Raw genomic sequence first — 12364 nt, 5'->3', positions numbered from 1 at the left:
CATCATTGACCACATGGTAGGGGAAATGGTGGTCTTTTGAAGGAGGAGGCCATCTGGGATGTTCTATGGTGAAATTGGTCATCCTGGGAGCAGGTGTGGCGAAAGAATTAGGAATAAGTGATAGCATTTTCACAGGAGATGGTGGGTGGTGGTGTAGTCCAGGTCACTGTGGGAGTCGGTGGGAGCTTGACCTGTCCTATCTGTCAGTCTCTCTACCTGCCTATCCGTTCCATACTCCCCTCTGACCTATCATCTTCACCCCATATTGCATTCTCAGCCCCTTTGGCCCATAAGCCTCATTCCTGATGAAGGGCATGTGCCCGAAACATCAAGTCTCCTGCTCCTCGGATGCTGCCTGAGCGGCTGTGCTTTCCACTGCCACACTCTTTGACATCATTATGTCCTGTTGCGTTCTCCCAGCCAAGTATAGTATGGGTTAGAAATGAAGTAAAGTTTACAATGCAAAGTTCTAAGGGCAAGTACAGCAATTCCACACAATATAAAGTTTTGTCAACATTTCCTTGTCAAGCGTTCCCAGGACAAGCACAGCGCAGTTGCGATACTGAGTAAAACTCGCTGTACACTGGCCCTTCAAACAATAGAGGAGATCAAGCATGCATCAGATGCAAATGGCACTTGCTGACCATAGCTTGTTGCCCTGACATTATGGTGGTGGGCTTTTGTCTTGTGCTCCTACAGTCCAACCCATGTATGTGTTTGTGCAATTTTGGTAGAAGTTTGCTTTCTTTATTTGATTTTGGATGCGTTATCCTGTATATAAATGTTAGAGGATCTGCAGCAACAAATGCATTGTTCTTACCACAGTGACCATATCATTGCATTTAGACCTGAAAGAAACCATCTGTCTCAGTATCTCATGATTTAAAAAAGACCTTGAGCACCTTGGATTTCTAGAACCTGCAATAAGATCCAAACAAAACTCCTCTACTCATCATTCACAAATAAAACAGACATGCATGGATTTATCATAGCCTGAATAGCAAATGGTCCATGTCCAAACCAAAGAAAACGCATTAGACAGCAGAAATAAAGGCTAATAAGAATGAGGAACATCTTGTAAAGTATTAAAGAAATTTAAGGCTTGAAGCTGACAAATCTCTGGGACTGTGATTGCCTGCATCCTACGGTTATCAAGACAGTTGTAGATTCAATGGGTTAACAAATGTGACAGGGTGATTCAAGAAAAGAGAGCGAGGAAACAGAAAGTGCAAACAGTCAGGAACATGCTCGGGTTTATTACTAAAACATATTTATAAAATTAGAATGTGGCAGTCAGCCAGGCTTTACAAAGGAAATGGTGTTTAATAAATATATTTGCATTTTTTGAGGAAGTAATGAGTTGGATGGTTAAAGGGGAATTAGTGAAATCGTACTCTTGAATTTCTGAAAAGCATTGATAAGATGCCACATGAAATATTAATACACAAAGGTTTTATGGATTGGAGGGTATTTGTATAGAAAGAGAAATGGTTAATGGAAAGGAAGCAGAGAGTAGGGATACATGGGGCATTATTAAGTTGGTAACTTGTAACTTGGAGTGCCACAATGATCAAATTCATTGGTGAAATTCAACGTGAGTAAATGCAAGGTTTTGCACTTTGGAAAAAAGAATACAGGCATGGATTATTTTCTAAACGGTGAGAAAATTCATAAAGCCAAAGCACAAAGGGATCTGCGAGTGCTAGTCCAGGATTCTCTAAAGATTAACTTGTTGGTTGAGTCCGTGATTAAGAAAGCGAATGTAATGTTGTCATTTATCTCGAGGTTTGGAATTTAAAAGCAGCGATGTGCTTCTGACACTTTATAAAGCGCTAGTTAGGCCCCATTTTGAATATTGTGCCCACTTTTGGGCCCCACACCTCAGGACAGACATATTGGTACTGGAGCGTGTCCAGCGGAGATTCACACGGATGATCCCTGGAATGGGAGGCCTAACCTACAATGAACAGCTGAGGATCCTGGGATTGTATTCATTAGAGTTTAGAAGGTTATGGGGAGATTTAATAGAAACTTAGAAGATAATGCATGGCTTAGAAAGGATGGACGCTGGGAGGGGCGGGGGCGTGTGTTGGGGGGGGCTCGGGGTGGGGGAGCGTGCGCGGGGAGAGAGAGAAAGAGGGCATGAGGTCGGTCATTTGGAGATGGTGCCTGCACTGCCCAGCGCTGTTCTTGGCAGCATTTCAGTGAGCCAAGTTCGTTTTTAATCATTGTACCTGTCAACAAAAGATGTGATCAGGGTTGAAGCAGCTCTTTACCGTAATGTGTCTATCGGGGTTTCATAATATAAGGGAGGTTGACCTGTCATGAGAGGCTGAGTAAGTGTGGTGTATTCTGTGTAGGTAGAAGAATGAGAAGTGATTTTATTGAAATTGTTTTGCAGGGATTTACTGGGTAGGCAGAGAGGTTGTTTCTCTTGGCTGGAAAATGTGGAACACTGGTGCAGTCTCTGGGTAAGAGGGAGAGAAAAGACTAGCATTGATCTAGTACTTGTCATTTTTGCTGGGCAACATGAAATGCTGTCTAGCCAATCAAACCCTGTTAAGGTGCAGTCACTGCAATAATACAGAGTTGAGGTGTTTGCCATTTCAGATTGAAGTAAGCTGTTTTTCAGTCAGGGAGTGGTGAATCTTTGAAATTCTTTACTCGAGAGGGTTTTGTTCCATCATTCAGTGTATCCACTAGGATGGAGAGGTTTCTGATGTCTGTGTATCAAGGAATCTGATGCAGGCAGGAAAAGAGATTTGAGTTCCAAGGTCAGGCCTGATCAGGCTGGTTGTGGAAGTGGGATCTTTGAGCCATGTGATCTGCTCCTATTAAATTCTTAACAAACTGACAAATTTGAGTCAATCTTGGCCCAATTCTTGAAGGTTGCAAGGCATAAGGCCCTTGTCCAGACTATTGTGCAGCTGCACTGATTTTTAGTGTCTAGTCTTGATTTTTAATTTGGGGAATGATGTATATTTTTAATCAAGCTTGTGCAGTTTATATTTATCAGACCCATCCCATCTACTTTCAGTGTGTAATCAAAGACAAAACTCTCCCAGGAGTCTGACCTCTGAAATTTCTCCTTGGCCTAAAAGGTCATTTGTATGAAATATACAGCTTAACTTTCATGACAGTCTTATGAAGCTGGAGAAATAGAGTTTCAATGCATTTCATTGTCTTTACCAATGGCACTCCATCACATCCTCCCGTGCTCTCTTTTGACTGTTGGGAGTGTTGTTGTTCACCATTTCTGGATCTCCATTCAATTCACTTGTAGATTATTGACTAAAGATATTATTGCTATGTTTTGGTGGTTTTAAATAGAGGAATTGAGCAAAGGGGTGAAGCTGTCCAAAGCAAAATTCTATGTTAAAGCTGCAGCTGCTATAAACTGTACTCCTATCCTCCTGCCAGCTTACTCATTGGTCTGTGGCTGCACAGTTGTCAAGATCTTACCCTAGAGGAATTGTGTGTACATTTGTATGCTGCCCATGCAATGTCTGTATTTAAGTACCTGCTCTTAACTTGACAAGCGCAATGGGAGGAATTTGATACCAAGTCATAAAAAGAGTTGTTAGGACAGTTGAAATAATACAGAAAGAGGGAGGGCCTGGCCATTATACAACAGTATAGAATATGAAAATTGGGAATTGCAAGAGGCCATATAGAATTGGAGGTGTAGAGCGCAGAAATAGACCCTTCAGTCTCACTTGGAGAAAGTGAGGACTGCAAATGCTGGAGATCAGAGCTGAAAATGTGTTGCTCATGCCCGCAACGTCGATTCTCCTGCTCCCTGGATGCTGCCTGACCTGCTGCGCTTTTCCAGCAATACATTTTCAGCCCTTCAGTCTCACTTGTCTATGTTGACCAGATATCCGAAATAAATCTAGTCCCATTTGTCAGGATTTGGCTCATATCCTTCTAAATCTTTCCTAACGATATACCCACCCAGATGCCTTTTTAAATGTTGTAATTATACCAGCTTCCATCATCTTCTGGCAACTTCTTCAATATAGGTACCACCCTCTGCGTGAAAAAGTTGCCCCTTCGGTCCCTTTTAAATTTTTTCCCTCTCACCCTAAACTTAAGCCCTCTAGTTTTGGACTCACTACACCCCAGGGAAAAGACCTTGTCTATTTACCCTATCCATGCTCGTCATTATTTTATAAACCTGATGTGGATAGAGATGCTGGAGTTGGGTTGGAGTGGACAGGGTCAAAAATCAAATGACACTAGGTTATAGTCCAACAGGTTTATTTGAAATTGCAAGCTTTCAGCGCACTATTGCTTCCTCAGGCATGGTACAGAGGAAGGAGCTGAGCTCTGAAAGCTTGCAATTTCAAATAAACCTGTTGGATTATAACCTAGTGTCATTGCACTCCAAATATGAGAAGTGCAGAGATATATGGATTGTAAGGCTGAAGGTGGTTACTGACATTCAGAAGGTTGAGGCCATTGGGTTTTAAGATAAGTATTTTAAAATGGAGTTGCCAGGTTAGGAGCCGATGTAAGTTAGCAAGCACAGGAATGATGATTGCATTACTTCAGACTGTTCCTGACAGTCAACTCAATAAGCTTGCAGCCCATGCCTTCTACACATCTGTGCAAACTAAAGGACGACCTTTGTTTTCTTATGAAACTCTACTCGTTTCAATTCTAGACCTGGCACGGCTGTTCTTGGGACTTTACTGTAGTACCACCACCCTGTTGCTGGCTAAACAGGGCTCTGAGCAGATGGCGTTGAAGTGGAGGCATTCTTTACAAGAACTGGATCTCACCGGGCAGTGCTACAATGAAAAAGACCTCGAGCTGGCTATGCAAATCCTAGCAGGGACTGCGGGAAACCATCTTCTGCGATCTTTAAACCTGGCTGGAACAAAGGTCACATTGGATGCCATCAGGTATTCATCATGTAGATGTGGTAATCAGTATGGTCTTTTTCTCTTAAAAATTGTAAGGAAAATTAGAATGAAAAAAATACATTAAGCAAGTTCTATGATTCTGCATCAAAATCTGAATTGGATATGTATTGAGGAAAGAAACATTTGTTGGGTTATGGGGAAAGACAATGGACTGAAATTGTTTAGGCTTATAGAATAAAACAAAGAACTGAGGATGATGGAAATCTGAAACAAAAACGGAAATTGCTACAGCAACTCTAGTCTAGCAGCTTTTGTGGGTAGAAAGCAGAATTAATGTTTCAAGTTCAGTAACCCTTTGACGTGGCACTGTCACTGCACTTGTAATCCAGAGCCTAGGCTAATGTTTTGTGAACATGGATGCAAATCCCACGACAGCAGATGGTGAGATTTGAATTCAATATAAATCTGACCATGAACTGCCAATAACTGCTGACCTAGCATACAATGCCCACATCACATGAATGAATAAAAAACAAGCAACCCCTCCCCTGTTTTATAGACACCAAATAATGACATTGACATTTTTCTTTGGAATAAAGTGGCAGAAGTGAGCTTATCATCAGAAGGTGATGGCCATTACCAGAACATGTGCCCCAGGAATGAATGTTAGCCTGAGGTAAAATGAACATGGGGCTTCAGGTATTAAATTACTAACCCAGATCAGGGATTTGTGACTGATGGGGACAGTCTCCTGTGAATGAATTGCTAGTCCGAGAGCAGGAAAATTGGAAGGATAAAGCTCATCTCCATACTTGGAGGTGAGAATTTCTTTTGATCTCAGTCTTCTAGAGCTGGCTAACGGGTTGCATTAGGTGAAACTGTAGCCTTCTGTGTTGTAAACATCTGAGACCATTTGGCCTATTGTTTCCAAGCTGGTCAACAATGATCTGAATATACTCATCCAATTTTTTTATATTGGAAAGCTCTTTCCAAAGTGGTTTCATTCTCTCAAGCTTTTTTTTGCAACCTTTTACTCAGACAATTGTTTACTTATGGGTCAATTGAATCTTATCAGATTTAGCAATGAATTACTTTAGGACCTGCAAGATGGAATATAATGTACAATTCATGTTAAAATTGTACAAGACATTGGTTCGGCCTCATTTAGAGTACTGCGTGCAGTTCTGGTCGCCACATTACCAAAAGGATGTGGACGCTTTGGAGACAGTGCAGAGAAGGTTTACAGGGATGTTGCCTGGTATGGAAGGTGCTAACTATGAAGAGCGGTTGAGTAGGTTAGGTTTATTTTCACTAGAAAAAAGGAGATTGAGGGGGGACCTGATTGAAGTTTACAAAATCATGAAGTGTATAGACAGGGTGGATAGAGACAAGCTTTTTCCCAGGGTGAAGGATTCAATAATGAGAGGTCATGCTTTCAACGTGAGAGGTGGAAAGTTTAAGGGGGATACACGCGGCAAGTACTTCACAGAGGGTTGGAACGCATTGCCAGCAGAGGTGGTAGAGGCATGGTCAATTCATTTAAGATGTGTCTGGACAAATGCATGAGTAGGTGGGGAGCAGAGGGATACAAATGCTTAGGAATTGGGCAACAGGTTTAGACAGTACATTTGGATCGGCTCAGGCTTGGAGGGCCGAAGGGCCTGTTCCTGGGCTGTAAATTTTTTTTTGTTCTCTTTGTTTGACTTGTGCTCCAGATAACAGGCCTAGGCTGCACTTTGTTTGTCAGCCACTGAGCTGCTACAGAAGCATCTTCTTTAAGATGGAGGAGAAAGAGCTTTTATAATATTAAAATAAAACTATATGTATAAAAAAATTTCTTAGATTTCATATAGTTATTAGACAGCAAGCTCAGAAGTGAGACAGCTAATTTGTGTATAGCACCATACCGCTTAAAGTAGGAAATGGGACAAATGTTGATGTTGAGGATGGCAGAAAAAAATTTGATGGACAAAATCTTGCAAGATGGAATATAATGTGGAAATGTATGAAGTTATGTATTTTGGTGGGAATGATCAGTTAAATAGAGAAAATCTGCAGAAAGCTACAGAACAGGGAGATTTGGAGTCTTTGTGCATGAGTCATAGAAAGCTAGCCAATAAGCTCAACAGGTAATAGGAAAGCTCGATGAAATGTTGGTCTTTATTTCAAAATCAAGGAAATCTTGTTAGAACTGCAAGCCTTAGACCACATCTAGAATACTATGGGCCCCTTCAGTAAGGATAGATATACTGGAGTTGGGGACAAACCAGAGAAAGTTCACTAGTTTGATCCTGGGTATGATCACTGACTCTGCATCTTAACTTTTCCACCAATTTATCCCTATTTGCTTTTAGACTTTATTAAATATCCTCAATTTTTTCTTCTCCAATTAGAATATCCACAGCTTCTCCAATTTATCCACATAACCAAATTTCCTAATCCCTGGATCCATTCTTGAGTCCTTTCTGAAGCCCCTCTAATATCTTCATATCCAGTGCCAAACACGACATGTAATCAGGAGGGGGGAGAACAGATAGCCCAGTGATAATACCACTAGGCTATTTATTCAAGAGACCCAGTTAATGTTGGGGAATCCACTTGGTGGAATTTGAATTCAATAAAAGTTTTGGAATTAAGAGGCCAATGATGACGATTGTCAATTTTTGGAAAAATCCATCTGGTTTGCAAATGTACTTTAGGGAGGAAAAACTTCTGACCAGGTCTTGTCTGCATGTGACTGCAGACCCTTGGTAATGAGATTGCCTCTTAACTGCCCTCAGGGCAATTAGGAATGAGCAATAAGTGCTTGCCTGGTTAGTGATGCCAACATCCTATGTACGAATAGACCGAACCAGTGTGTTATGACACCAAGATAGCAAGCCAGACTGAATTGGACTCGCAGTCACTGGATTCACAACATGATGACATTAAGCATTTGATAACCCTCAAAATTGCTCAGTTGTTCCTAACCAGACTTTACAAATGACAGGGAGAAGGTGAGGACTGCAGATGCTGGAGAGTCAGTCAAAAAGTGTGGAGCTGGAAAAGCACAGCAGTTCAGGCAGCATCCGAGGAGCAGGAAAGTCGATGTTTTGGGCATAAACCCTTCAGGCATTCCTAATGAAAGGCTTATGCCGAAAGCGTGAACTCTCCTCCTCCTCTGATCCTACCTGACCTGCTGTGCTTTTTCCAGCGCCATACTTCTTGACTTTTACAAATGACAGACCTTAGACACCCAAGTTTATAACTCAATACATTGTTAATTAATTTTGTAACTTTAGCAGAACACAGATGACCGACATGGTAATCAATTAATTCTACAATCTGTCTTCAGTAAGGTATTTGATAAGGTTCCCCCTGGTAGACTGATGGAGAAAATGAAGTTGCATGGGGTCCAGGGTATACTGGCTAGATGGACAGAGAACTGGCAAGACAGGAGGGGACAGGGAGTTTTTCAAAATGGAGACCTATTACCAGTGGTGTTCCACGGGGATCCGTGTTGGGACCACTGTTGCTTGTGACATTCATAAATGATTTGGAGGAAGGTATAGTTGGGCTGATTAGCAAGTTTGCAAATGACTCTAAGATTGGTGGAGTTGCCGCTAGTGAATGGGACTGTCAGAGAATGCAGGAGAAAGTGAGGACTGCAGATGCTGGAGACCAGAGTTGAAAAATGCTGGAAAAACACAGCAGGCCAGGCAGCTTCCGAGGAGCAGGAGAATCGACGTTTCGGGCATAAGCCCTTTTTCAGGAATGAGGCTGGTGTGCCAATTGGGCTGAGATCAAAGGTAGGGGGGAGAGAATTTGGGGGAGGGGCGCTGGGAATAGGATAGGTGGAAGGAGAGGTCAGGAAGAAAATTGCAGTTCAAAGGGCGGTGCTGAATCCGGGGTTTGGGACTGAGATCAGGTGGGGGGAGGGGAAATGAGGAAGATGGAGAAATCTACATTCATCCCGTGTGGTTGGAGGGTTCCTAGGCGGAAGATGAGGCTCTCTTCCTCCAGGCGTCATGTGGCCATGGTCTGGCGATGGAGGAGGCCAAGGACCTGCATGTCCTTGGCGGAATGGGAGGGGGAGTTAGTGTTCAGCCACAGGGCGGTTGGGTTGGTTGGTGCGGGTGTCAGAGAATGCAGCAGAATATAGAGAGATTGGAGAGTTTGGGTGGAGAAATGGCAGATAGTGTTCAATCCGGACAAATGTGTGGTGATGCATTTTGGAAGATCCAGTTCAAGAGTGAACTATACTGTAAATGGAAAAGCCCTGGGGAAAAATGATGTACAGAGAGATCTGGGTGTTCAGGTCCATTGTTCCCTGAAGGTGGCAATGCAGGTTGATAAGAGTGGTCAAGAAGACATATGGCATGCTTTCCTTCATCGGTTGGGGTATTGATTACGAGAGTTTGGCAGGTCATGTTATAGTTCTATAGGACTTTGGTTCGGCCACATTTGGAATACTGCGTACAGTTCTGGTCGCCATATTACCAAAAGGATGTGCATGCTTTGGATAGCGTGCAGAGGAGGTTCACCAGCATGTTGCCTGGTATGGAGGGTGCTAGCTATGAAGGATTATTTTCATTAGAAAGATGGCAGTTGAGGGGGGAACCTGATTGAGGTCTACAAAATCATGAGAGGTATAGACAGGATGGATAGCAAGAAACTTTTTCCAAGAGTGGGAAAAATTACTAGGGGTCATGAGTTCAATGTGAGAGGGGAAAAGTTTAAGGGAGATATGCATGGAAAGTTCTTTACCCAGAGCGTGCTAGGTGCCTGGAACGTGTTGCTAGCAGAGGTGGTAGAGGCAGGCACGATAGTGTCATTTAAGATGTATGTAGACAGATTAGATTAGATTAGATTAGATTAGATTACTTACAGTGTGGAAACAGGCCCTTCGGCCCAACAAGTCCACACCGCCCCGCCGAAGCGCAACCCACCCATACCCCTACATTTACCCCTTACCTAACACTACGGGCAATTTAGCATGGCCAATTCACCTGACCTGCACATCTTTGGACTGTGGGAGGAAACCGGAGCACCCGGAGGAAACCCACGCAGACAGGGGGAGAATGTGCAAACTCCACACAGTCAGTCGCCTGAGGCGGGAATTGAACCCGGGTCTCTGGCACTGTGAGGCAGCAGTGCTAGCCACTGTGCCACCGTGCCGCCCACAGATACATGAATAGGCAGGGAGAAAAGGAATACGAAAATAGACGACGGGTTTAGATAGAGGATCTGGATCAGCGCAGACTTGGTGGGCCGAAGGCCTGTTCCTGTGCTGTAATTTTCTTTGTTATTCTAAAGCAGTCTCCTGCCCAAAAAACCCAATAGAAAACAGTTGACCCTCTAGGTTGTCTTTCTCCTCCCTTGATGGACCATTTCAGCATGAAACCAGATGCAGGTCCCTGAGCATAGCAACATCTTGGTGCTGGTTCGTATACAGTGTTCTTGAAGCAGTGATTAACCTGCTTGGTTTTTCCATCCCAGTCCCCAAGAGCAAGCCTGTTTTTGTTCTTTTTTTTGAAATGCGTTATAGTTCAAAGTTCAGTTCTCAACTGCAACTCCGTTTCAAACCAAAGGTGATAAAAATGAAAAAAAAAATGATATTCTCAACAAATATTTTACAGAGTTTTGTTATTAATACCCTTGCTTTTGTACTGTGGTACTCTAAACTACAATTAATAACACTCAGCTATCCTATTTGATTCATTATCTCATTCTCAACTTGCCCTTCCCGCTTCAATGATTCATACAGATTCTCCTGCTCCTGGTTCCCCTTTAGAATGGTAGATATATTCTGATCAACTTGTTCAGTCGTATTTTAACATCTGTCAAACAGATGACTCTAGAACCCAGGTCTTGTGGCTCAGAGGTAGAAACACAATCATTACGCCACAAGTCCTTAAAGTATTTTACATAAACCTGTTCAAACATGTGACACATTTCCATCGCATGTTGGGCTTGATCCTTCAACCCCTGGCCTGGAGCTAGGGAAAGTATACTACCCCTGTGCCACAAGCATTATATCCTTTACTTTGTTAAAAATCACACAACACCAGGTTATAGATGATGAAGGAGCATCGCTCCGAAAGCTAGTGTGCTTCCAATTAAACCTGTTGGACTATAATCTGGTGTTGTGTGATTTTTAACTTTGTACACCCCAGTCCAACACCGGCATCTCCGAATCAGCCTTTACTTTGTGTTCATACCAACATTGATCATTTCCCACTTCTCTGAATTAAATTTCATGACCATTTACCTGCATATAAATCCTCTAGGTGTATCGCTGTCCTTCTGACTATCCTATTCACAATAATTGCACCTCAGCATGCTATGTCTTTGAGCTGTTTTGAGCCCAAATTATGATAGATGACCAACTAAACTGAATTAGCTGAAGCATAAAGAATATTGAGGCGAAAGCATAGATGCATTTAAAGGTGGATTTACTTCTGTAAACATAGCTGTGAGAAAGAAACTTTCAGTACAGGTCGTTTAGCTATAAAGCATGTTTTGTCAGCGCGAATTAGCTATAATAGAATTGATTAATTGTGGGCATTGTTTGGATAACATGAATGTTTTATTAAATGAGTATGGTGATTTTCTATTAGTCAGCTTCTACAGCGCGATTTGCTACAGCAGTTTCCCAGAGTGTGATTTTTCTATAGCGCGAGGTCACAGAGGAACACAATTGTCATGTTATAGCAGACTGACCTGTACTTGAGCCTCAGTTGCTTATTAACTCTGACACGAATATCAAGAATGCAAGGAAGGGACTGAGTATATGTTCATGTTGGCTGATTCTACAGAAAATGGAAAGTAAGCTGTGAAGAGAAGCAAAAGAAAATTAACCGGGTAATTGAGTAAGAAATTAGCAGATGAAGTTATGACATGGGGAGATGTGAAATTATCTACTTTGGTTGAAGATGGAGAAGCAGTTTTAAAAAAAAACCCCAGAGATCAGTAAATATAGTTTTGCAGGGTTTGGAATTGGTCCTTGCACATGTAACATGCAGATACAGCAAACACCTTGGCATGCGTTTTCTTTCATTGGATGTGGGCATTGCTGTATCTGGTGCCAATCCTTAATTACTCTTGAACTGAGTGGCTTGCTAGATTATTTCTGAGGGCATTTAAGGATCAATCACATTCTGTGGATCTGGAATTGCATGTGGACCAGATCAGGTAAGGACAGAAATCCACTTCCTAAGAGGCCAGTAGTGAAGCATGTCGAGTTTTATCAGAATCAACTATAGTTTCAAGGTCAGCATGACTGAGAGTAGCTTTCAATTGCAGATTTAATTAATTGAATTTTAATTCCACCAGCTGCGTTGATAGGATCTGAACCTGTGATGTCGAAGTACTGGTCTTTAAAGTGATACATGGGAATTTAAGGGACATGGGAGTAAGGAAATAAAATTAAGATTTGATTAGATTAGATTCCCTACATTGTGGAAACAGGCCCTTCGGCCCAACAAGTCCACACCGACCCTCCGAAGAGCAACCCA

General features: G+C 42.3%; 1 protein-coding gene across 2 annotated transcripts in view; it reads left to right on the top strand.

Annotated features, from left to right (window-relative positions):
- fbxl6 (F-box and leucine-rich repeat protein 6) overlaps positions 1–12364 on the top strand; it is a 52901-nt gene that overhangs the window by 38471 nt on the left and 2066 nt on the right. For both annotated transcript variants that reach the window (XM_043690916.2, XM_043690918.2), the window contains exon 9: positions 4667–4907. In XM_043690916.2, the coding sequence (XP_043546851.1) occupies positions 4667–4907 (241 nt within the window). The remainder of the gene's footprint in view (positions 1–4666; positions 4908–12364) is intronic.

Source organism: Chiloscyllium plagiosum, unplaced genomic scaffold (genome assembly GCF_037043375.1).
Source record: "Chiloscyllium plagiosum isolate Xiang-an unplaced genomic scaffold, Cpla_swu_hap1 HiC_scaffold_5, whole genome shotgun sequence".
NCBI classification, from domain to species: Eukaryota; Metazoa; Chordata; class Chondrichthyes; order Orectolobiformes; family Hemiscylliidae; genus Chiloscyllium; species Chiloscyllium plagiosum.
The sequence above is the reverse complement of the archived record's forward strand: the minus strand, read 5'-3'. Positions and strand labels throughout refer to the sequence as shown.